The sequence below is a fragment of the Aythya ferina genome (assembly GCF_964211825.1).
Source record: "Aythya ferina genome assembly, chromosome: 11".
Taxonomy (NCBI): Eukaryota; Metazoa; Chordata; class Aves; order Anseriformes; family Anatidae; genus Aythya; species Aythya ferina.
Genome location: NC_140307.1, coordinates 32,560 through 57,737, shown reverse-complemented (window position 1 = coordinate 57,737; position 25,178 = coordinate 32,560). Strand labels below are relative to the sequence as shown.

General features: G+C 40.0%; 1 protein-coding gene across 2 annotated transcripts in view; it reads left to right on the top strand.

Moving 5' to 3' along the window:
- Positions 1 to 23,803, top strand: part of IQGAP1 (IQ motif containing GTPase activating protein 1) — a 63,451-nt gene extending 39,648 nt beyond the window's left edge. For both annotated transcript variants that reach the window (XM_084532817.1, XM_084532816.1), the window contains 21 exons: positions 244 to 386; positions 730 to 900; positions 2,025 to 2,108; positions 2,215 to 2,286; positions 2,377 to 2,446; positions 3,423 to 3,631; positions 4,688 to 4,843; positions 5,005 to 5,168; positions 6,321 to 6,545; positions 7,340 to 7,480; positions 7,575 to 7,659; positions 9,857 to 10,089; positions 10,875 to 11,007; positions 11,357 to 11,459; positions 13,001 to 13,136; positions 15,499 to 15,586; positions 16,012 to 16,224; positions 17,229 to 17,395; positions 18,744 to 18,866; positions 19,722 to 19,830; positions 21,491 to 23,803. In XM_084532817.1, the coding sequence (XP_084388943.1) occupies positions 244 to 386; positions 730 to 900; positions 2,025 to 2,108; positions 2,215 to 2,286; positions 2,377 to 2,446; positions 3,423 to 3,631; positions 4,688 to 4,843; positions 5,005 to 5,168; positions 6,321 to 6,545; positions 7,340 to 7,480; positions 7,575 to 7,659; positions 9,857 to 10,089; positions 10,875 to 11,007; positions 11,357 to 11,459; positions 13,001 to 13,136; positions 15,499 to 15,586; positions 16,012 to 16,224; positions 17,229 to 17,395; positions 18,744 to 18,866; positions 19,722 to 19,830; positions 21,491 to 21,604 (2,939 nt within the window). In that variant the 3' untranslated portion in view covers positions 21,605 to 23,803. The remainder of the gene's footprint in view (positions 1 to 243; positions 387 to 729; positions 901 to 2,024; positions 2,109 to 2,214; positions 2,287 to 2,376; positions 2,447 to 3,422; positions 3,632 to 4,687; positions 4,844 to 5,004; positions 5,169 to 6,320; positions 6,546 to 7,339; positions 7,481 to 7,574; positions 7,660 to 9,856; positions 10,090 to 10,874; positions 11,008 to 11,356; positions 11,460 to 13,000; positions 13,137 to 15,498; positions 15,587 to 16,011; positions 16,225 to 17,228; positions 17,396 to 18,743; positions 18,867 to 19,721; positions 19,831 to 21,490) is intronic.
- Positions 23,804 to 25,178: the final 1,375 nt, after the last annotated feature.

Sequence of the window (25,178 nt, the reverse complement as noted above, 5' to 3'; positions counted from 1 at the left end):
CTAGCTGGTAAACTAAATTTAAAAAAAAAAAAGAAAAAAAAAAGTAAACAGTGAAATATCCTCTACTTGTAGAATGCATTGTGCTTAGGTAGTTCTTGTATTAGTTCCTTAGGGTCGCAGACATTCCTTCTCTTGCTTGGAGGAAGAAACAACTGTACGTGTTTATTTCCTTATTGTAATATTTGTGTATGGGAAAGATAAGACATGTCTGGTTTTGATACTTACACTAGTTTCTGCTTTTAGGGGGCAATGGCAGTGAATGGGTGAAACTCTGGGTGAGAGGAGGCTATAATTATTATCATAACCTGCGTACCAAAGAGGGAGGATGGGATGAACCAGATGGATTTGTGCAAAATGACACACAACTGTCACGGGAGGAGATACAGGTAGGGTAGAAAACATGCGCTATTTTTCTGAAAAGTTGAAGTTCCCACTGTTCCAGTCCTTAATGCAACTCTTAAGAGGTAGTTTCAATGCAGTAGTAATGTTAACAAGCTTTGTAACTCATTTAGTTCACTGTGCACCACCAGCCTTTGCGTGTAAAAACTCCTTGTCCTTTTTCAGAAAATTTGTCCTGTTGGTAAAGGGGTACAGGACTGTGGTATTGCTGTTTATTGAAAGGCAACTTGGAAGTTTCTCTTGAGCGAAGTACAGAAAGCTACTGTAACATCCTGTTTCTCGTATCACCATTCTTTCTTTCTGGCTCTTCCTACTATAACACTAAACCAGAGCACCATATCTGGTGTCACTGCGGCATACAACCGAGAGCAGTTGTGGCTGGCCAACGAGAACCTGATTACAAAACTGCAGGCTTGCTGTCGAGGATATCTTGTTCGCCAGGAATTCAATTCCAGAATGAATTTTTTGAAGAAACAAGTCCCAGCAATCACTTGTATCCAGGTAAGGATTTCCTTTAATTCTGCTTCAAACTAGTACTCATCAGTTGCTCTCTATATACACACTTATTGACTGTTTCTGTTCACTCAAACAGTTGTAACTCAAAATTATCTCAACCTCATTTTGCAAATTATCTAAAGGCATTTCCTCCCAAAGAGTCTTCGTATAGTTTGCTTTTCTATTTTACATATGAGCGATAAAGTCTCCTCAGGCAGAGCTGCAGAGAGGAGAAAACGTTTGAGGAAACTTTACTTTCTGCTTTATCATCTGGTTGTGGTTTTTGGGACTAGCACAAAACAAAGTATGCCATATGTCTTCATGTTGATAATACCATGGGATGAATAATTACTGTGATTCCTAATGAATTCAGGAGAAGTAACATAGCTTTCAGTATACCTGGGTAGAGTCTCTTCTCATTTATCCAGGGATTTGGAGAATTGAGGGCATTAAAGAGACAGTGTGATGATTCAGCATGAAGTTGGGCACATTTACAGGAGAACAATGAAAAAAATCTTTCTCCGGTGTTGTAACTGAAATGTGTGCAAATGAAATACATGCTTTGCACCCTATTAACACTTTGAGTTGTGTATGTGTGTTTGTTCCTGCCTAAATAGCGCACATGCTCTTTACAAGTATTTAATAATAAAATCCAATTCATTAAAATAACACTCTCACTTTTAGTCCAATCCCTTGCCTAACTTCTGTTCTAAGAATACTTCTGTTCTAAGGATCAGCGGTAATTAGTCCACTCTAAAGGCTTACAATTCTACATCACTCTACTTTCTAGCATAGCATCTGCCACTTGGCCCTCATGTAGAACAGTTTATGTGAATTTGATTGCTTAGTTATATACCAGCTAGTATACTATATACTTCTCTAACTGTGTTTCTGAAGGCCCAGGCTCTTCATAGGGTAAGTCTCTCATGGTTACAGTTGGTGGAATAAATAGATAGTGCTTCACTGTATATTTTCTACTGTATATCTCTTGTATGATAAGCATGTCTCCATTACATTTTACTTAGCCAAAAAGGAAGTTGGTAGCTGAGCAGCAGAAAGAACCTTAGGATTATAGTTACTTCTCTTTAATTTGAAAAGTAAAGTAAGCATGTGTTTTTTTCTGTATTCAGTCTCAGTGGCGTGGCTATAAACAGAGGAAAGCGTATCAAATCCGTTTGGATTACCTCCGAGCACACAAGGACCAAGTAGTGAAGGTAGCGAAGGCTCTCTGCTGATTTGCTTATTTATTTAGAAACCTTTTGGGTAGTAATCTCTGTGGAAAAGTCTTGTATCTGACTTATTTTGGTTACTTTTCTATAGATTCAGTCAATGACCAGGATGTATCAAGCCAGAAGGCGTTACAGAGATCGTCTGCAGTATTTCAGAGATCACGTAAGAGGCTGTCCTGTTAAATGAATTCAGTATTTAACATTTTTACTCTTTCCTGAAAAAGTTCAAATTTTGTTTCTTTTTACATCCTAGATAAATGATGTTATAAAAATTCAAGCCTTTATCCGAGCAAACAAAGCACGAGAAGACTACAAAACCCTCAGTAAGTATTGCTAAGAGAATAAAAATAATCATAGCATGTTTTGCAGTGGAAGGGACCTTAAATTCCAATCCCCCTGCCACGGGCAGGGGCACCTCCCACTAGACCGGATTGCTCAAAGCCCCATCTAACCTGGCCTTAAACACTTCCAGGAAAGGAGCATCCACAAATTATCTGGGCAACTTGTTCCAGTGCCTCACTACCCTCTGACTAAAGAATTTCTTCTTTATATCTATCTAAGTTTACTCTCGTAGTTTAAAACCATTAGTCCTTGTCCTATCGCTACACTCCTGGGAAAGAGTCTTTCTCCAGCTTTCTTGTAAGCACACGTCAGGTACTGGAAGGCTGGTATAAAGTCTCCCTGTGTAAGCACACGTCAGGTACTGGAAGGCTGGTATAAAGTCTCCCTGGAGCGTTCTGTTCTCCAGGCTGAACAACCCCATTTCCCTCAGCCTGTCTTTATAGAAGAGGTGTTCCATCCCTCTTATCAGCCTCATAGCTCTCCTCTGGAGTTGCTCCAACAGGTCCATGTCCTTATGATGGGGACATGGAACTGTGTTCGTGGAGCTGAACATAGAACTTCAGTTGGGGTCTCATGAGAGCAGAGTGTAATGTGCCTTGAATCTCTGTTTGCAAGGGATATTGCTAGCGTGATGTATGACTTCCAGACAGTTAAGATCAATTGGGATGAAGTTCAGAGAGTAGGTAGTTCTTGAGACTTGAAAACTTGATTCCAGATATTGCTTCCGCTGCTGAGAAATAGAACCACAGTTAGTGAGGTAAATTCAGCAATGTGGACTACTGTAGCCTGATAGCTTTTTAATTCTTTACTGTTCGATTCTGTCATGATTTACTCAAAACAAGAAATTACAGGTGTTGTCAGAAGGTGACAGGTGGTGTTATTTTTTCCTGGCTTGGTTGCTTCTTGACATGCTATTTAAACATTGATAAGACCTGATGTTTTATTTCTTGTTTTTAGTTAATGCTGAAAACCCACCTATGGCTGTGGTTCGGAAATTTGTCCACTTGCTTGATCAGAGTGACCAAGATTTTCAGGAGGAGCTTGAGCTAATGAAACTCCGTGAAGAAGTTGTAACCTTGATCCGATCCAATCAGCAACTTGAAAATGACCTCAATCTCATGGACATCAAAATTGGGCTGCTAGTGAAAAACAAAATTACACTGCAGGTAGGAAATGTGCTGATGGGAGACCAACTACAGAATGAACTGAGCCCAGCGGCAGTTAGCATGGAGAGCTCCTGGCCTTGGGTCTCAGTTGCTCTGACCCAGCGGAAAATATTGCCCCAGACTTACAGATTTTACTCCCAGTAAGTTCTTACTCCATTCCACTTACTTAGTATGTATCCCTAGAAGGACATCTGTAGAAGAAGAAACAAGACCTGGAGCATTACCAAAAAAAAAAAAAAAAAAAAAAGGCAAAAAAAAACCACAAAGAAAAGAAAACCCACACCAGACTACACTGACCCAATGAAAGCAACAGATTGTATGTTTGAAGGTTTTCAGACCTGCTTTGTTGCTCATTTTTCGTTAAATTGGTTGCACACTAGCTTACATATTTTAGTTTCTCTTACTTTGGATGCTATAGCAGAGAGGGAGGTGATTTCAGAGGCTGAAAATATGCTTATGCCACTTGGAGCTTTTTATTAAAGGAGGTCCCCTCTGTCACTTTGCTGATAATTAATTTCATGCAAAAAAAAAAAAAAAAGTCTCCCTGATACAGCAGTGCCTTTTATTCAAGATGAAGTTCCAGTCGGCTTTTCATTTGGTCCTGAATGGCATGATGCTAGCCGTGTCCCAGTTTGAAGTCTGAATCATGGTAGTAAAACTCATGTCTGAAGGAGGCTCCAGTTCTTGGGCCTGTGCCTGCAGCAGAAAGCGTCATTGCTCTCTGAGTATGTAGAGGTAGCTAAATATAAAACAGGACTTTGAGGATTAAAGCCCAATTTAAAAAGAAAGATTTTTCTCAGACATTTTTAGGATGCTACCAGCTCTGATAGTAATTGCTGCCAAGGGTGACTAGCCCTTCTGTGGTTCTCAACAAATTCAGAAAGTCGGGAACAAAACAGCGAAAGCACTGCTGTAGGAAATAATGCTCTGCTTCAATAGCCCTTGACACTGCATTTCCACATCCAAGCAAGTGGGCTCTCAGATGCATTTTTTTTTTCCAATATTGCATGCTATTAAATATTTAGAGTGGAATCTGTCCCTGTCTGTTCCTTCCAGGATGTTGTTTCGCATAGCAAAAAGCTTACCAAGAAGAACAAGGAACAGCTCTCTGACATGATGATGCTGAACAAACAAAGGGGAGGTTTGAAAGCTTTGAGCAAAGAGAAGAGAGAAAAGTTGGAAGCCTATCAGCATCTGTTCTACTTACTTCAGGTATGGAAAATCTAGTGCTGGTAGAGCATTCGTCTTGTCATAGAGGCTTACATGTTTTGGCAGAGTCTTTGCTTGTACACTATTGTTTTGGACCACTGTAGTTCTTCATGATACTGGCCTTTGTGGACTCATGCACTAAGCATTTTTTATTTTTGTTACAGACTAACCCAACCTACTTGGCCAAACTGATTTTCCAGATGCCTCAAAACAAATCTACAAAGTTCATGGATTCTGTCATCTTCACATTGTATAACTATGCATCCAATCAGAGAGAAGAATATCTGTTACTGCGGCTTTTTCAAACAGCATTGCAGGAAGAGATCAAGTATGTGGTAGCATATGGCATGGCCTTGCTGTCGAATCAGTTTTTGCAGTTTCTAGAACTGAGGCAGTTTTCACATGGTGTCTCATGCTACTATGCAGATAATGCTGAGCTGTCCCTGCATTCTGCTCTTTCCATTTCACATTATTCATTTTTGTAGTCTAGAAAGAAGCTTGTCCATTAGGAATGAAGCCATTTCACTACAAGTGAAATCTTTTAGTCAAGATTTCACTTCTCAACAAGGCAGCTATTTTTTATCCAATGCAAAATCTTCCTAAAATTCATTCTAATCTGAATTCTTTAATGTCTGCTTACAAAAACTTCCAACAAACTGCAAACTCAGGCTTTACAAGCCAGAGACAGAGCGTAATGCTAAGCTCTCTGGATTTTCAAAACACTTATGAGAAGGCTGAAAATGAGAAGCTTTATTGTTGGCATTTTTATTGACTTAGGGACTCTGGCTGCCCTCAGGCATATTTTGGTTGGTCATTTGAGCCTCAGGAGCTTGGTATTACGTGACTTAAGTTCTTTATGATGCAGAGTTGCACAGCTTGCTGTGAAGAAGAATGCACATGAAGTACTGGAGGAGATTACTTTTTAAGCATTTTAAAAGTTTTTTTTAAATATGAAGATGGCATGTGACCTGAAACAGCGCAAAACAAACAAACAAACAAACTTCTTTAAGTTAGGTCATGTTGAGAGTAGTTGTTTAGGAAAACGCTGATGCTCTATTATCTTTCGGTGTATTTACAATAGTTATATACTAGGTATGGCTTCTGTTACGTGCTTATTTTTAAATACTGAAAGAAGCCTGCAGGTCTTTTTCTTCTGTCTATGTAAAACACCCTTTATTTCATCTATATTTTTGCACTGTTCTCTAATAGAGCATACAATTGGATTTACAGTAATTGTCATTGACGTGCCTACTGACGAGTCATGTTGGAATTCCCAGGTGGTGGTCATAAGGTTCCTCGCCTAGTCTGTCTTGAGAATTGTTGCAGTATTATTCTTACATAGTGTTGCAGTTTATTGATGTATTGAGATTTTAATACAAAACCATCATCATCTGTTTCCTGATGGTGGTGCTAAGAAGCATACCGAAAGCCAGTAGAATTACGCATACCTTGTACTTAATATTGATTCTTTCTTCTTCAGATCAAAAGTAGACCAAATACATGAAATTGTGACTGGGAATCCTACTGTTATTAAAATGGTGGTAAGTTTCAACCGTGGTGCCCGTGGTCAGAATGCACTAAGGCAGATCTTGGCACCAGTTGTGAAGGAAATCATCGATGACAAATCACTCAATATCAAAACTGATCCGGTGGATATTTACAAGTCTTGGGTTAACCAGATGGAATCTCAGACTGGTGAAGCCAGGTATGGGAACTGTTACTACTATGTTTTTCTAAGCGTTGTCCAGCTGCTGTGCATTGCTCTGTTAATCATTTCTGTTAATCATCCATGGCTTCACTGTGTGCATCTGTCCAGCTGATGCTGTCTTTTCAATCTCCTCAAGACGGCTTTCTTCTGAAAGTTGTAAAGATCACGTACTGGTGGTGCTGAGAGTATTGGAAGGGAATATCCTGAAGATGGAAGGAGAATTTTTTTTTTTGCCTGTTTTGAATCGATAATTAGCTATGAGATGCCTTTTAAGCTAGAAGAAATCATAGGAAGAAAAATTAATTGAGAATCAGTTCGATGTCAGTCTTTGTTCTTTCTTTTTTTTAACGTACTTTAAAAGAAAGGGGAAAAAAGCATACAAAGTAAAAGCCAACTCTCAACACACCACACTGCATGATTTTTTTATCATCTTAGTGTTGAAATGTGCAGCTTGCTCTTTCACCAGTTTATTTGCAACCTGAGACGCTACTTTGTCACAGAAGGCACTTTTTTTGGCCTAGTGTGCATGTTGGTATGCTGGACAACAAGGGACAGTTCTGAGTTAGCTGGGCTTTTTCTCACAATGGCTATTGCAAGGAGAGCAGAGGAAATGAAAACAAAAAATCCTTAGCTCTTCCAGTGCCTGGACTGTTAATTGAAGGTAATGCACAGCTCTTGACAGACAGTGAATGTAGGCTTGTTTCTGTGTCAAGTGAGAAATTCTGCGTAGCACTAACAGAAATAGGCTAATGTGAGGACTACTCACCTTCACATTTGACTTTTTCAAATAGCAAACTGCCATATGATGTTACACCTGAACAAGCTCTAAATCATGAAGAGGTAAGGACCCGCCTGGATGCCTCAATCAGAAATATGAGGACGGTGACAGACAAGTTCCTGTCTGCCATTGTTAGTTCAGTCGACAAAATCCCGTAAGTCTGCTGTACCATAGTTTTATCCTGTAGAAGTTATTGGTGGTAGCTTCATGCTTGCAGCAGTCTTAATTGCCTTTTCTTTCCTTTGAAGTTATGGAATGCGTTTCATTGCCAAGGTACTGAAAGATTCCCTGTATGAGAAGTTTCCTGATGCTGGTGAGGATGAACTTCTGAAGGTGAGGAGCTGAACATTTTGTGAATAATTGTCAGCCAAATTGGCTGTGGTAAATGCATCTTGTTCTTATCCTTTGTTGGGTGTATGTGTGGTGAGGAGCATATGCAAACCTATATACAGGTTATTTATTATTATGGATATAAAATGTTTTACATTGCCTTTGATTTTTAGCTTCACGTGTACTTCATCTGAGATGTAATATAATGTCAGAAGGAGTCATCCCACTGCTTCTGCTCTGCTTCTAGTATCTTGGGCATTGTGTCCTTTAGGTTTCTTGGGGTACTCTTGCTCCTGGAAAATAAATCTTGGTTTTGCTGGTATGATCAGAGCCAGCTGCTCTTTCCTTAAAGAGACAATGTCAAGTTAAAAGGTCTGCATGCAAATCTGTTATTCCTAGTTAACCTTATCTAAGATACTCTAGTGTATTTTAGCAGCAACATACAGTGTTGTTTTTCGTGATGTCTGGTCAATTTTGTATTTTGCATTTCAGTAGATATGGAGAACAAAAAAAAAAATTCTAACAGTAGGCACTCCCAGATGAGTATAGCTTTGTGGCTTTCATTGAAATTTATTTGTTTTTATGGCTTTTTGTAATTTTGAAGGTCTTTATGCCTGTGAATGCTTTGCTTGTTGATAAAAAAACAGCTTGGATCTTAAAATACTTGACAATGTCTCTTTAAGCTTCTCTGCCTCTGCTTCATTACAGAATAATTACCAATCTGAATGCTGTTTTCTTCTCTCTTCTAGTTCTGTGCTTTCCCATTCTGAGGCATCGATTCTTTCTGTGAAGGTGAATTAATTTTTTCCATCTGTAAATTTAGGTGGAAAACTGCGGTTTTTATTAATCTTTGTGGAAACAATGTAATGGTCCACATGAAAGTCAAAACTGCAGCTGTGTGCAATGACTGCTCGTAGATTTGTTAGGACCCAAAGCTAGCTATGTAGTACTGTTCCTCTCCCCCTGTAAGTTTAAATATTATTAATATGGTTTCTCTCACAGATGTATTTTCTTATGACCAGTAGTAAACAGTTTAACTGTTGTAATCCTGTGATGTCATCTGGGAGAGTACAGCAGGAGCTTGCATGAAACAGTTGTCAGAAACATGACTCTGAAAGCAGTTAATAATTTCCCGGGCTGCTTAGCAATGGCGAGGCTTTTTCTCTGTTTTCAGCTTTTTCTTCAGTCCTCTGATCTCTACTGTGCATTCAAGTCACATGTCAAGCAGGAGAAGCCAAGATTCTGTGACCTGGCCCTCTACAAATTTCTGTGAACCACCAGAAAATACTAGAGCATGCGGTGTGAGAACTTTTGCTTTACATCAGCATGCTGGACTAATTCCTTTTCGTTGCTGTAATTACTTTAGGCAAAATACCAAATACAGGTTACAAGTATATGTAAGAGAGTATGAATAATGGGACATCTTTATTTTTGGTTCCATGAAGTTTATTTTTATTGCTGCTCACATTTAATGAGGTAAATGGGATTTTGAAATGCCCAAGGCCATTCATCTTCTATACTTCTGGGTTTCTTACCTCTGGATTAAATGATTTCTCCGTTACTCTCACTTAATTTTAAGTGGTAGTCTGTAGCTGAAAATGTTGCTGGCTTATACAAGCTATTCTGAAAGAGAAAAGGAATTTGTAGAAGGGGTGGAAAGTAGCTGCTATTTTCTCAGTTTAACTCCTTGGTTTACAATGCTTCTTCACTTTTTGATTTGCTGGAGATGGTCAGTTCTGCACGCATCTCTAAGAATTAGCTCTTGTTCCTTATGGGACAGCAGTACCAGGTTCCTCTATACTACGGTCGTTCTGACCTCTGTTAAACTGAATTGTTTAATTCTCATGACAGACGATCGTATGCTCATGAGTAGTTCATTGTAGTCTGTAATATTGTCTGCCTATATATGTTTTTATAGGCTAAAATATAAAATCTTCATGCATAGAAATATCTGCAGCTGTATTGTCCTGGAACTAATAGTTTTTGTGTTGACTGTCCCACTGCATCTTCATATATAAATGCTAGATTCTTTATAGCATATGCTTGTACACAGCAGCACAGTATACCATTTATCTTGGAAGGGACCTAATGCTTACAATAAAATAATTTGCCAAAACTCATTTGGAGAAGTTTCAGTAAAATTCACTGGGAGCCTATACCAATTTCTTGATGTGTTTCTTCTCTGCTCAACTTTTCCTAGATTGTTGGCAACTTACTCTATTATCGCTACATGAATCCAGCCATTGTTGCTCCAGATGCGTTTGACATCATTGATCTTTCAGCTGGAGGTCAGCTGACCACGGATCAACGCAGAAACCTTGGTTCCATTGCAAAGATGTTGCAGCATGCTGCATCCAATAAAATGTTCATGGGAGACAATGCACATCTAAGCATCATTAATGAGTATCTATCACAGTCGTACCAGAAGTTCAGGTAGAAGACTTTAGCCAATTTAAGTTGAGAAGGGTGGCGGGGATAATGTTGCAAATAAAAAGGGATGAAAATTAATATTAAATATGATAAATTCCATCCCTGTCAAATATGCAGTTTGTTGAAAATAAGAGATTACACCTCAGACTTCCATAAGCATCAGTGATAGTGCCAGGTAAAATGTGGACCTGGAATTTATGAACAATACACAGTATGTTAATGAGATTGCTACCTCAGGTGTGTTTTGACTTGCAAGTTTCTAGAATAAAGTTTTTTTTTGTGTGTGTTTATTGTGACACTGTGGCCATGAGCAACTAGAGTGGACATGCATTCTTTCCTGTATGAACCCTGCTTTCCTGTGAAAACTAAATGGTGCTTAGGAATAAAGCAGGCTGGCAATTAGCCGTTCATGTAGTAGAAGAAGCTTTTCATTCAAGAATTGTCATCTTACACCTTTCATCTTTTGGAAGAAAGAAAACTAGAGATTGCTGGGAGTGAGGGGTGTAATTGCAGCAAAGACGGGATGTGTGAACAAGGTCACAAGAACCATAGCCCTGTCCTGCTGATGCTGAAAAAAAACAGTGCCCACATGGCCAATGACAATAGTTGAATTTTACTAGGTTACTTTTCATGTAATAAAGTAAAGCTGACCAACTGTAGGATGCTATACTGTACCATAGTTTAAAGAAGAGTGATTTGGGCTTATCAGGGAGAGTTGATGATCTTGATAGGTCTTGTGACTTGTTCTTCTTTTCTCCTCTTCCTTTTTTTTTTTTTTTTTTTTTAAGACGTTTTTTTCAGGCAGCCTGCGAGGTCCCTGAATTGCAGGATAAATTTAATATTGATGAGTATTCTGACTTGGTGACTCTTACTAAACCAGTTATTTATATTTCTATTGGTGAAATCATCAATACGCACACTGTAAGTATACATTAGCTGCAGTTGCTCCTTGTAAGTAGTCCTCACAAAAAAAAAAAAGATTCTGGTTGAAACTTGAAGTAACCAAATACAAAAATGAAAGTTGTCATTTGATTGTAGTGTACAAGAGCTTGTAAGTTTATAGAATTCAGTAATTTGGTAATTTTTTTTAAATTATTTCAAAAGTATGTGAGTATGTGATAATGGCACAATTTTGAATGGTGATATTGCAGCTTTGGAGTTTAGCAAAGTAAGATCTTTTTCTAAAATACACCAGTGCAAAGTCATGTAACTCTTCTGTCTAGAAAAGGTTTTATGATTAACAACATAAATGTTTTTTCTGTTCATCCAGCTGCTTTTAGACCATCAAGATGCAATTGCTCCTGAGCACAATGATCCAATTCACGAGTTGCTGGATGATCTTGGAGAAGTTCCTACAATTGAGTCCTTAATAGGTGACCTATTTTATTTTACCTAAGAAATGTGTGATATTACCTCCTTGGATGATGTGAAGAAGTGCAGTGTTTCAAAAAAAAAAAAAAAAAAAAAAAAAGTCACCATTGGTATCACTGGTTATCTGGAAGTACGTAATCTAAAAAAGAAGAAGCAGCAAATTTGTTCCAGTTTATTCCTCTGAGTGCAGAAGTTGTGACCCTGGGAAAAAAACAAACACAAACATCTCTCTTCTTTCTTTTTGTCCCCAATCCCGTCACCTTGCACCACTCCCATTTCTAGAAGATGGACAGAAACTTAGAAATGTTTTTTGTTCCCTTACATTGGAGCCATTTCTTTGTGTGTCCTAGCTTGTTTGCAAAGATTTATCATCTGTTATGGAGATCTTTATGTTCCTCTTCAGAGTTGATTAACAAATATATTAAACAACATGTGTCCCTATAGCAATCTTTGGCATAACTTTTTTTCCATCCTATTGAGTGTTTTCTATATGGTGTTGAGCGTTTGATACAGAATTTTCTTTTTTCTCTTTTTTTTTGGGCTGGAGGGAAGAAGAAACTAACTTCACTGTTAAAATCTGTGGAAATTTTTTAAAATGCTACCTGAGCCACAGTTCAGTTCTTCATGGTATAACAAACTGAAAAGTTTCACAAGCCTCTCCTTTTTTTTTTTTTTTTTTTTTTTAATGTTGCAGCTCTTGGTTTTTATGGTGCAGCTTTTGGGAGCGTGAAATCTGTCTGCTGGGCTTTGGGGATGGATGGACACGGTTTTTCTGAGAGGATGCAAAAATAGTTAAAAAGTTGCTTGTTGAGGAAGTTTGGAACCTTCTAAAGGAGTAATTGCTAGCACGTTTTCTTCTGAGCACTCACAAAACAGAAGTATTATCAGAGAGAACCTAAACCTTGAGTTTAACTAGAATTTACCCTCCTTCACCGTTTCATTTCTCCTGTGTGTGTATGGTTGCTGTGGTTAATGTCTCAGTTTAATATTTCTACAGCCTTTTAAAAAGGGGGCATAAGGGGGAGCAAAAAAGCATCCTAACAGCTGTTCTGATGAAAATTCAGCTACAGTTGGAACAGGTAAAATTCATTGTGACAGGACAGCTTACTTTTGTTTATTAGGAGAGTACAAGCTTAGTTGCCAACAAAGGCTTTGCTTTTTGCTTGGAAAATTCATTCTAGTGAGGATGTGGTCAGAAAGACACACTGATATTTTAATTTATAAAGTATTTTGGCCGGCTACTCTTCTTGGTAGAGAGTAAGATGCTGAGATACAGTGTGTAATACATACACATCACCCTTAAGGCATATAAACTAGAGATTATGTGGTGCCTTTCCGGTGTGTGTAGTCTCTCAATTTGTGAAGAAAATGTCCGTTGATATATTGAAGATGTTTTCAAGTGCTAGTATTGCAACAACTTTTGACAGTAAAGGAAACAATGTAGTTTTTCTAAGGTCTGTTATGTTGGGGAAAAAATGTGAAGCCGTAGTAGTCATGAACATAAAGAATGATGTAGTATATAAAATCTTTTTTTGCTTGACAGGGGAAGGGTCTGGCAACGTTAATGACCCCAACAGGGAGATGCTAGCAAAGACAGAGGTTTCTCTCACGCTCACTAATAAATTTGATGTTCCTGGTGATGAAAACGCAGAGATGGATGCAAGGACAATTCTGCTGAAGTAAGTGAAAGATAAACTACCCAGTATGTTTCTCAAGAGAAGGGGAAGAGTAGAACCTGAATTTTCACAGCTAATCTGCATGTGAAAGTAGGAGAACTGAAGTTTAAATCAAGCAAATGTGGTACTGTTACTCAAAATGCATTGAACTTGTAGCCATGTTGTTTAAATGCTGTGGCTTTTAAACTTGTTCTTGCTAGTCCTTTGTCACTGTAGAATTTGTCACTCTTTAAAAGCGTATCTTGGATGATTTCAGAGGGGAAAACATTCCAAAACAGAAAATATTCCAGTTGTGAGCAAGTGTGATGATGACAGCAGTTGGATTTATTCATTGTAAATAACTCATAGCATTCATCACAATTTACTTTTACCTCTGAGGTTTATTGATGTAAAATTAAGATTGCCTATATAATGCCCTTTGTGTATTTTTTCAATAGAATACATGTGACATAAGGAAATGCTATGTGTAACTGAATGCCTAGCATATGTGATGCTGTACTGCTGAAATTGCTAGTTCTTATGGAATTTGCTGATTTATATAGCCTTTGAGTAGACTAAGTCTTTATCCTGTTAGCGAAGTGGAAGACAGTGATAGTGTCTATGTAGCTGAGCAAACTCATCTAGTGGGTGATGCCCCTGCCTATGACAGGGGGGTTGGAACTATATGATCTTTAATGTCCCTTCCAACCCGAGCAATTCTATGATTATGATATGAGTGATGCCGCTCACCTTTTTTGGTTTATGATGCTCTTTTGTACCCTCTGCATTCTCTGTCCCAGACTTGACTCTGATAGAGGAAGACTAATAACTTTTTGGGAAATGGAGGTGTTTGTAGACTGATCAAAGTAGAGCAATGAATAGACAGTGATTTCATTATTGCCAATTTTTTTTTTATTTTATTTTTAAATTGGGAGGACTTAATATTGACTCTTTGCCAGTTTTAAGCAAATCCCTGTTGCTGGGATTTATAGAGCAACTACCTGGCATGCAGTTAGGCATTCACCACCTCTGATGCGTTCCTGCTCAGATTCTAGATAGCTTAACTGTGAATTTTGCAGATCTGCTTACACTTGGCCTAGATGGAGCAATGATCTCTTAGAAAAGAATTTTATCTCCAAAAAATAACGTTAAATTACCTGGGTTCCTGTGGTAGTTTTACTTAGGTGGGCAGTTGAGCTCCACCACCACCTCTCTCACTCTCCCTCTCCTCAAAGAGGAAGGGGGAGAAAATACAACACAGAGAACTCAAGGTTTGAGATGAGAAAGGTTTAATTAAAGTGGAAAGGGAACGGGGAGAAAAAGAAACGAAAGAAACAGTAAGTCCTCACAGAAGCACAGAGAGAAGGGAAAAAAATTATTCTCTACTTCCCATTGACGAGCGATGTTCGGCCATGTCCTGGGAAGCAGGGCCTCAAAACGCAAAGTGGTTGTTCAGGAGGAACAGCCCCCTCCCCCACAAGAGCCCCCCTTTTTATTGCTGAATGTGACATCAGGTGTTATGGAATATCCCTTTGGTTGGTTTAGGTCAGCTGCCCTGGCGATGTCCCCTCCCCATCACTTGCTCACCCCCAGCCTGCTGGCTCTTGGGGGCTTGGAAGGAGTCCTCATGCTGTGCCAGCACTATGCAGCAATAGACACAACACTGGAGTGATACCAGTGCTGTTTCAGCTACGAGTGCAGAGCACAGCACTGTGTGGGCTGCTGCAGGGAAATGTGACTCCACCTCAGACAGACCCAACACAGTTTCTTGAAAGATATGTCAGTATTTCCCTGTCCACCAGAAGGTGACATTGATTTCAGAAGTAAAGATTTATCACACATACATGCCTGAAGTCATCTAAGATGTGAATGGTAAGGAAGGTGTTGATGCACTTCGCATTATGCCAGAAATAATTCTAGCCTGATTACAAATTACTGAAGGCACAATTTGGTACTGTCATTTGCCTCAGGGACAGAATTGTCTCAGGCTAGGCATTGGCTGTGGTTAAGTCACAGATCTCGATCTTTGATCCTGAGATCAAGGTATGACTGTTTGTTATTAAATTAGAGACGAGTACCCACTTTGGTTCAGTTAGCATACATGGGGGGAAAAAAAAAAAGTCGCACGGAGTACTTTTGCTACTTGTTACAAAGCACTGAGGTGCACTTTTGGAATCAGTTTCCAAACTTTTCACTGATATAACAATCTCAAAAAAAGTAAATCAATTACCGGAGTTCTGGTCCGGTCTAATTTACATCTGGCTAAGTGCATCCAGTGATGATATGACTTCAATGTAAAAAAGTATAACTGTAGTTATTGCAGAGCAATATTGAAGGTCTTCGGGCCTAAACTTTTAATCTCCTGTTCTCCTCGGTTTCTCTGCAGCACAAAACGCTTAATTGTTGATGTAATCCGCTTCCAGCCAGGGGAGACACTGACTGAAATCTTGGAAACTCCAGCTACATCAGAGCAAGTATGAAGAATTTGTTTCACCGCGTTCTTTTTAGACTGAGAAATTGTTTTTATCTAGATTAATGTGGGTATACTTGGTAATCTGCATTATGTGTTGTAGTGAAGTTGTCTCTGCTGATGTTGGAGCAGCATGTAACAATAACGAGGAAGGAATGTAATGGAAATAAATTGTACATGTCAATCTAAGTCCTCTGAGAGTTGCCAGAAAATAGGTATCTAGAAGACTTCCAAACAGTAGGTAGATTTCTACTGGTTCCTGTACGTGGAATGTGTTCATCAAACATGGATTCGTCAGAGTCAGTACCAGAATGACTGAGTAAAATTCTTATCATGTTATGTCAGAGTTGTCAGGTGACCTGATTCTAGTTCTTTGTCACCCTAAAAAAATGAATCTGCTAATGAGCTTCTAATTTCCTGTTTTTCTAGGAAGCAGAGCATCAAAGAGCTATGCAGAAACGGGCCATTCGTGATGCCAGAACTCCTGATAAGATGAAAAAATCCATGTCTGTAAGGGAGGACAGCAACTTAAATCTTCAGGGAAAAAAAGAGAAAATCAAGACAGGCCTGAAGAAGCTGACAGAACTGGGGATAGTGAATGCTAAAAATAAATACCAGGAACTAATCAATGACATTGCAAAGGTATGCCAGTTGGTGGTTTCCTAGTCAGAGTTGATTTTTTTTTTTTTCCACAGTTTGCAGTGTTGGGAAACTGGCATGGAGTTTTCAGGAGGTATAAGTTTTGCAGTAGGTAGACATACAAAGCATACCCTTTGCTGCAGTGTTTCCACCTCTTCACATTTCAAAATTCCTTTATTTTTATGAGAATTTTACGTTTTCTCAAATGACTGTGTTACCAGAATCTGAGATACCTTAAGAAAGTGTTACAGTGCCTCTACAAACTTTATCATGCGTGGAAGTTTTTGCCCATAACCTAAAGAAACCCTAAGTATTGTTTTTGTTTGTTTTGTTTTGTTTTTAATATATCCATTCAAGAATACCTAAAATGCTGATGTGGGAAGTTAACAAAACGACTTGTGGAAGAGAGATAATGCTGTTGTATGTTGCTATGTTGATAATGCATTTTATTATATCATACGTTTGACAAAATATTGTGTAGGAAAGATTATGTGTGTAAAGTGAATGAATTGTCACACGTAGAGACCAGATTAAGTATCAGAAATGAAAACAGAAGTTGACTTGAACATGTGATGTTTTTTATTCAGCTGCTCATGTAACTTGCTTAAAAATAACTGACTGACAAAGAAAGATGAGGAAGTCTATACACTGTTATGGTTATAGTTTTTGCTTTGTAAGGTACCCTTCTTACCTGGTGGAGGCAAAAATTGCTGCCTTCCTTAGATTGCATACTATAACACTATTAACATACACTATGACAGCATTGAAATTTGAGAGAGCAACAAAAGGTTAGAATGAACTGCTGTGTAGAGTTGATTAGTTCAACACGGAGAAGCAATGACACTTAAACTGAGACAAGTGTGTCTGAGGAATCTTACTACAACTTGTATTCTGAAGGAAGGCTAAATAAGATCAGTGCATCTCAGTATGTCTCAGTGCTCTGGGCTCGAGCAGCCAGAGAGCTTCAATAACCAGTAGGTCTCTGCATATCTTGCTCTGTGCTGTAGGATATCCGAAATCAGCGTAGATACCGTCAGAGAAGAAAGGCAGAGTTGGTAAAGCTGCAGCAGACATACAGTGCCTTGAATTCCAAAGCTACCTTTTATGGGGAACAAGTGGATTATTACAAAAGCTACATAAAAACCTGCCTGGATAACCTGGCTAGCAAGGGCAAGTAAGTATCTCAGAACTATGCTTGTGACCCTAGAAATGCTCCTTACAGAAAGAACATGTAGGTCCTTGCTAAAAAAGAATTGTAATGTCATCTGCACAAAGCTCATTGGCTAGGCTCTTCACTGCAAAGGTGGGTTCCAGGGAAGGGTCTCAGCAGTGGTGGGGAGTACAGGGAGAGTGGTGGTGTCCCAAATGGGGTCAAAAAGACATATTTGAAAGAATTTTGTCCCTTTGAGTGAGGGAAGTGTAGAGAGGCCAGAGAGAATGGGGGTGGTTTGCCCAGATAATGCATATGCTGCTTAGTCAGTCTGTCCTATCGTCCTTTCTTGGAGCAGAGAATGAAAACAGCATAGTTACTTACAATGACAGCACTGATCATGAGTTGTCCTCTTTTTGTCCCAGAGGGAGTGGTGCAAGACAATTCAATTTTCCTGAAAAAAAAAAAAAAAGTCTGCTTTCCCAGTTTCTTTTCTTTATGTTGACAAGGATTGGCATCGTCCTTACTAGGCTAAGAACATTTTTTAAAATTACTGGGTTTGTTTGCCTTCTCCCATTTTTCCTCTGAATATGCTGCAGAAGTAACTTCCCGTTTTGAGGAAACTTCAGATACGGGTTTGGACGACTGTGGTTTGTTGTTGGAAAGGGTGTGAAGCACGGATTTGTGAAAAAGGGAAATATATTAGCCCTTTAGTCTGAAATTGCTGGCATTAGACACCCTTGTTTAAAATAGAATGTGAAATGAAAGGTAGGCCAGGTCTTTCTGTTTTCTCAGACACACGGAAAATTTTAACTCCAGTGCAGTGACAAAGGACAGGCAGCAGGGTAATGAGTAGTCTCATGGGTCAAGATGGGCAACTTTAATGGCTTGTCCATTGAACGTGTGGTCAGTACACTGAGATTGAACAGGAGGTGAGATGAAAAACAGCCTAAATCTATCAGGGCCACAGGTCATACTTAAATATATGTAGCATGTGTAATCTTGGATCCTATCATTAATTGCACTTTTTTTTTTTTTGTTTCTGTGTGTGTCAAAGTAACTTACCGGTCCATTTTCAGAGTACCAGTTAACCATAAGAACATTCTCTTTTGCCTAATGATAAATAATACTTGTTTCTATGAAGTGTTGTATTTTCTGCTCCTGTAGTGTAAGTTATTGGTAAATTGTCAGAAGATCTGATTAGAGCTACAAATGCTTTGCAGATAAACTTACTAGTAGGAATATATCATCTATCAGCCACGTTAATCACAGTTGATCAGCTATACTGGTTTTAGCTACTCACCCAAATAGGATTAAATGTTTGCTGTCTGACTTCTCTTTATTTGTTTGACTGAACATCAATTTTTTCCAGGGTCTCGAAGAAGCCTAGGGAGATGAAAGGCAAAAGTAGTAAAAAGATTTCACTAAAATATACAGCAGCTCGACTTCACGAGAAGGGAGTGCTTTTAGAGATTGAGGACCTGCAAGTTAACCAGTGAGTGTTGTTTTATGACTTATAAGAGCTAAATAGCTTACCCATTTCCCTCTTTTTCTGGGATTGTTGCATTCTCTTATAACTTGTCTTGGTGCTCGCAGTTGATGAATGGAATTCTTTTTGGAGCTACAAGGAGTCTTTCCACTCTGTTCATCCTGAGATTTGTCTGAGTTGGTGACAGGCCGCCTAGTGGTTAGCATTGTTGGCAGACTTAGCTATTAAAGGTGAAGACATTGCCAGACTACACAGACAAAACACAGGGCCAAGAAACCTTGTATTGATTGGTCACTTAGGAGTTCTCTTATTTCTGGTTAAACAGGAGCAGATCGCTGGTAGAGAAGTTTAACAGGATTTAAAGATGATACCATCTTCCCCCCTGCAGCCCCACACTCCCATTCACGGAAGGGTACCTCCTTAGGTGAATTGCTACTATGGTTAATAACTCTCACTGCTGAAAAAACAGCTTAATGCAAGCCTGAGTTTGTTCAGATGCATTTAGCTAGCCTTGAGAAATTGGTCTGTTTTTTGCAGGTTATAGACAAGTGGCCTGTTACTAATTTTTTTTTCGACCCTGAATTGAATGATTTTGTACTCTGCACTAAATGGGGTGTGGATGTGCGTGTGCTGAAGTAGGTTGTGCTTGCATGAAGATGTGATCTCCCAGACATAAAACTGTTAGGCTTCTATTTGTTGTTGGCTTTTTTTGGTCTTGTTGGCTTTTATGGCCTCATTCCGAATGGAGATAGAATTAGAAGTTACGAATAGAATTCTTAAAAAATTATCTTTGAATAATTATGTCATTAGGAACTGCATGTTCAGTAATGAACTGTGATTTTTAATTTCTCAAATATACAGGTTTAAAAATGTGATATTCGAAATCAGTCCAACAGAAGAAGTAGGAGATTTTGAGGTAAAAGCAAAATTCATGGGGGTACAGATGGAAACCTTTATGTTACATTATCAGGTAAGAACTATCCTGTTTAATGATGACATACTTTCTGCCTGAACAGTGTGAAAAGCTGTCTCAAAAACAGATGATCAAGTGAAACAGATGCAATGCAAATGGAGTATTCAGACTAATTTGTTTCTTTACTAATGAAAGCTTGATCTTGATCTGTATTGCTAGTTATGCTTATATATGTGCACATATATGTACATGCATGAGCACTTTCAACAGCCTTCTGCTGTAGCAGAAAGATCAGGAGCCTGTGTCAGCAGTCAGCTAGGCTTGGATGTGTTGACATCAGCTACTTGTAACTTACGGGTAGTCTTTCTGCCACCTTGCAACTGGCTAATTTAGCTAGAGAATCCTCAACCTTTATTTACGCAAAGCTACCGAACAGGAATGCAGACTGAACTTGTGCTGCATGGTTTCCATTCTTCTTCCTGCACTGGTATTGTTATGTCTGTCATCTCCGTCTACATCTGTGTGTCTGCCAAAACCTGGTCCCCAGGAATCGTTAGGTATGTTAATCGTGGATGTCTCAGGGATCTTGAAACAGATTATACTGTGTAGGGAGCTCCTACGCACAGATAAATCTGTGTCACACTCAGTAATCAGCTGCTGGAAGGGACAGCTGTCTTGCATATCCCATATGTGTGCTCTGAGAACACCTGTAGCTCATTCCAATTCTAATCCATTGAAGCTGGTCACAAACTCTTGTTCATGTGGCTACCTCAGGTTGCTCAGTCCTCAAGCACGTGTTGCTGTACTGATGTGTCTTTGTAGAACTGCTGTTCAGAAACAGCAGATGTTCTGAGAGGGGAGTAATGAGGAAGCTGCCATTGCTTTTCCAAATACAGCATTAGCAATGGCTTTGCTTGCGTTGCCAAGATTTTATAGAAAGTAGCAGAAATAGTTTTCTGATATTTACTCCAGCATCACCCAGACTCTACAGCTGCAGGAGGCAAGTTCATATTTCAGAAAACACACAACATTTCTTCGTGGTAGCACAACCTGAACACCTTCTCCAGTATGTGGTGGTCAAGAGTGAGAGCTGCTGAAAGAAATTCATTGCTGAGATGAATCGGTGCAGGTAGTCTTAATGCTTTGTCAGGTGCGTCACAGACAAGAGGAAAGTGCAGCTAGAAATACTGCATAAATACTGGAGAGCTGGAATCAGCATCATGCATTTATTACTAATGGAGGTGCTGTTTATTTCTCTGACTTAAACTGCTGTTTTAAACTGCCTCACAGAGGTCTATGGCAGATAGGCATTTTAGAAAGCCATACTGTGGAATGCTTTAATGTTTCATGGGTACGTGATAACATTAGGCATATGGAAGTGAGACCCTTTTTGAAAATTAAACTTTGTGGCTGTTACGCGAGTGAAAAGCCTGACGATGTCCAGATCTGAAATACAGCTTTCTTGGAATTGCTTTCTAATTCTGCCCTTTTGTAATTTTTATTTTCTGTAAGCACAGATGAAAGATCTGAAAAGTCTTAGCGCATGCAAAATAGCAAAATATGTTGCTCGATGATTTGGTCTTTAGCTTGCTTGTTTTTCTAGCTTATGCCGTGTGCTTTGTGATGGGTATTCCTCAAAAGCTTACTGTTTCACAGGGTCTTGTATAGTCATAAGCTGTTGAGGATTACTCACTCATAAGTGTATTCTCTTTGACAGGATCTTTTGCAGCTGCAGTATGAAGGCGTTGCAGTCATGAAGTTGTTTGACAGAGCAAAAGTAAATGTCAACCTTCTGATCTTTCTTCTGAACAAGAAATTTTATGGAAAGTAACTGACCTCTGCTGGCAAGTCTGTGAAAGGGGAGATAAATAGAAACCTGCATATATGACTTGTAATGATTTAGCTATGCATCAGTATATGCCCATACCTTGCTAAAATATATCAAATGTATTATGACAAAGGACTAAGAACCTCTTGTGAATTGACAGTGCTGACCGAGTCTGTAGTGCGTTGCTTCTTGTACCTTTATGACCTTTATGTTCTACTTGGAAGGTCCCCTGAGAATGTATTTTTATATGGCACTGGGGATTAAACTATTATTAGGATAAACTTAGGGCTGCTTTATTTGCCTAATCATGTTCTTTATAAGTCTCGTATTCTGGTTATGTGTACAAAGAGAAAGATTGGCACTATAGAGCAATTGATTTATTGATTTGCCTCATGAAGGAAAAAAGTTAGAGATTTTATTCAGACTCCAGTTACTCTCTAACAGCAATGACTACAATGAAAAAATTGTTGAAGTCCAGGTAATCCATTTGTTTGTGAGCTTGTGGCAGTGATGACAGCAAGCCAGTTGCTGAGAATGCATAGGGTCTGGAGAATTATTAAGTGTCATATGGTTGCTGAACTACTCACGATTATGTGTTATAGACACATAGAACAGCTTCAGTGTCTTATTTTTCTTCATTTGTTTCTCTTAATGACACTATATAATAATTTACAGATGGCCCATTACATAGAAGGACTGTGGAGGACATTTATTACTGCATAAGGATGAAAAGAAGCCTTTTGGGAGGGGAAACTGAAAAAATCTTAAGATGTTAGTTTTTAGTGCTGCTTGCAAAGCATTTAAAATGTATTTTTTTTTCCAGTTTAGAGCAATGTTCCATATATCTTTATCTGATTCAATAAATGTTAAGCTCTACCTGCAGACTTGTCAAAAAGTTCCCTTGGGGGAAGACAACTATCTTAAATAGGTCAGTCTTTAAAAAGTTAATTTTTTTCTAGCTCTATCGAAGTCCCCATTTGTTTTACTATTTAGTGGATTTTTCACCACAGCAGTGGTGGTGCTGCCTGTTCTGCTAGATTCAATAAAAATACAGAGACTCTTAAATAAATAAATCCAATAATGAACTAATTGTTTGTTCTGCCCCTTCTTCCACCCCTGTTTTCTTCTTAGTATTTCAATTTTTTTAGAAGGGACATAACACTTAATTGCAAATTTCAAGTTACTCAATTGTCACTTTCACTGTTCTTTCAGATTACTGAGTTAAGTTGAACTGCCTTATCTCTGACCTATGTAAGCACTAGTTCATTGGCTTAGATCTTTGCTTATAAAAGCCACTCGCAATATTTGCAATGGTTACATTCCTGAGGATAATTTTTCTGTAATTCTTTAATAAGCAATTACGTCTTTCAACCTGCTAACATCTAGACTGTATTAAATACTATATTTTAATGCTGATGCATGTGGGGTCCAACCCAATAACAACAACAACAAAAACATCCTTACATATCAAACTGAAGGTAGATCTTTACAGTGCAGATCATCTGAAAGAGGGAGACTTCAGAACTGGATTTCCACTGCTATCGGAAGAAGAGATGTGTAATGGGATAAAGGTCTTGACTTGTTTCTTTAATTTTTTCTTTAGCTGCTTCTGAATTTGCTGTATCATAGAAGGACTTAAAAATTGCATTCCTTTGATCTGGGGATGGTGAGAATAATGGTGGAACATTATTAAATATTACTAAGAAAATGCAGCTGTATTCTGCAAGCTCTTGAAGCACAGAGATTGATTCCTCCATTTTTTTCTAAATAAAACACTTTAAATATATTTTTTTTAAACTACAGGTGTGGTCAGATTGGGGAACAAGGTAATGAGGTATTAGCAGTTACCTTATTCTAATCAAGGAAAACATCCTTAACAGGTGACTTATAATACTTACCTCTTGCCTTGAATTGGCAAAACTTGGAAAAAAAAAAAAAATGGTTGCTTGAAAATAAGTTTAAAAAAATGGAAGGAGTCTACTCATTTTTGCTAACACTATCAAACTAGAGAAAAAACTATTAAAAGATTCAGTCACAGCACTGAGTTATATGTATTTTATAATTTATTGGTGGCTTAGCTTTGCTTTACACCCTTGTATTTATGATGAAAGTAGCTACATGTATAAGGCAAGTCTGTCTGTTGTTCTTTGCTAGTAAAGCGCCTTTGTAACTCACATCTAAGTAAAAAGTCATTTGTCCCCATGGCTGTTGTATGCAATCTTGATCAGAGGAGGCAGCCCCCTAGCATGAGAGCTGGGCCCTGGGAGCAGCACGCCAGCAGCAGGCAGGCCTCACTCAGGGAGAGCACAGTTAAACATTGTTGGGTGGCACCACTCACCCTGTGGCACAGGTGTGAGGCAGTGGCAGAGCAGTGCAGGAAGGGCTGCAGTTGCCATGGACCTTAACAGGGACTGGTTCTGGCAGGGCTCCAGACCTGGGTGTGGGAGCCCGGGGCTGTGCTCCTTCCTCACTCTGAGGCTACTTCTATTTTCCAAGGAATGTTGCTATTTTTTTTTACTCAGGAGGAGAAGATGAGGGGGAGGCTGAGAGCCAGGCCAGGCCCTAGCACTGCTCTTGGTGATGCTGGAGGTGGCACCTGTGAAAGTGGGAAGTTGGGCAGGAGGCAAGGGGGAGGTGGTAGGGAAGCTGAGAGGGAGGTCCACGACGTTTAACACAAGATTAGAGGACAGAGCGTGTGGTGTCCTGCAGTCTGTTAGACAGTGTACTCTTCGGGCTGTGGGCTGCAGGTAAGAAAAAAAAAAAAAGCGTTTCAGATTGCCCCAGCTCCCAGTCGCGAGAAGCACACTGAACAAGGCAGATAACGTGCTCCCTGACGGCCGAGGGTGCAAATTTCTGCTTTAATCGTTCGTCCTTTGTCGGGAAAAACGTGCAAAGCCGTGCCTGCCGCTCTAGCGCGGCCACCTTCTGGCGGAAAGTGGGTACTGCAGGTTTAAGGGCGCCGCGCATGCGCGGTGGCGCCCGCGGGCGCCCTCTGCCGCCATTTGCTCGTGGGAAAGGAGTACTGCAGGCGACCGGGAGCCGCAGAGGAGCCCGCGAGCGCCCTCTGCCGCCACCTGCTGGTGGAAAACGAGTACTGCAGGCGGTCGGGAGCCGCGGAGGCGCCCGCGAGCGCCCTCTGCCGCCACCTGCTGGTGGAAAACGAGTACTGCAGGCGGCCGGGAGCCGCGGAGGCGCCCGCGAGCGCCCTCTGCCGCCACCTGCTGGTGGAAAACGAGTACTGCAGGCGGCCGGGAGCCGCGGAGGCGCCCGTGAGCGCCCTCTGCCGCCACCTGCTGGTGGAAAACGAGTACTGCAGGCGGTCGGGAGCCGCGGAGGCGCCCGCGAGCGCCCTCTGCCGCCACCTGCTGGTGGAAAACGAGTACTGCAGGCGGCCGGGAGCCGCGGAGGCGCCCGCGAGCGCCCTCTGCCGCCACCTGCTGGTGGAAAACGAGTACTGCAGGCGGCCGGGAGCCGCGGAGGCGCCCGCGAGCGCCCTCTGCCACCACCTGCTGGTTGGAATCGGATACTGCAGGCGGACGGAGGGCGCGCATGCGCGGTGGCGCCCGCGGGCGCACTC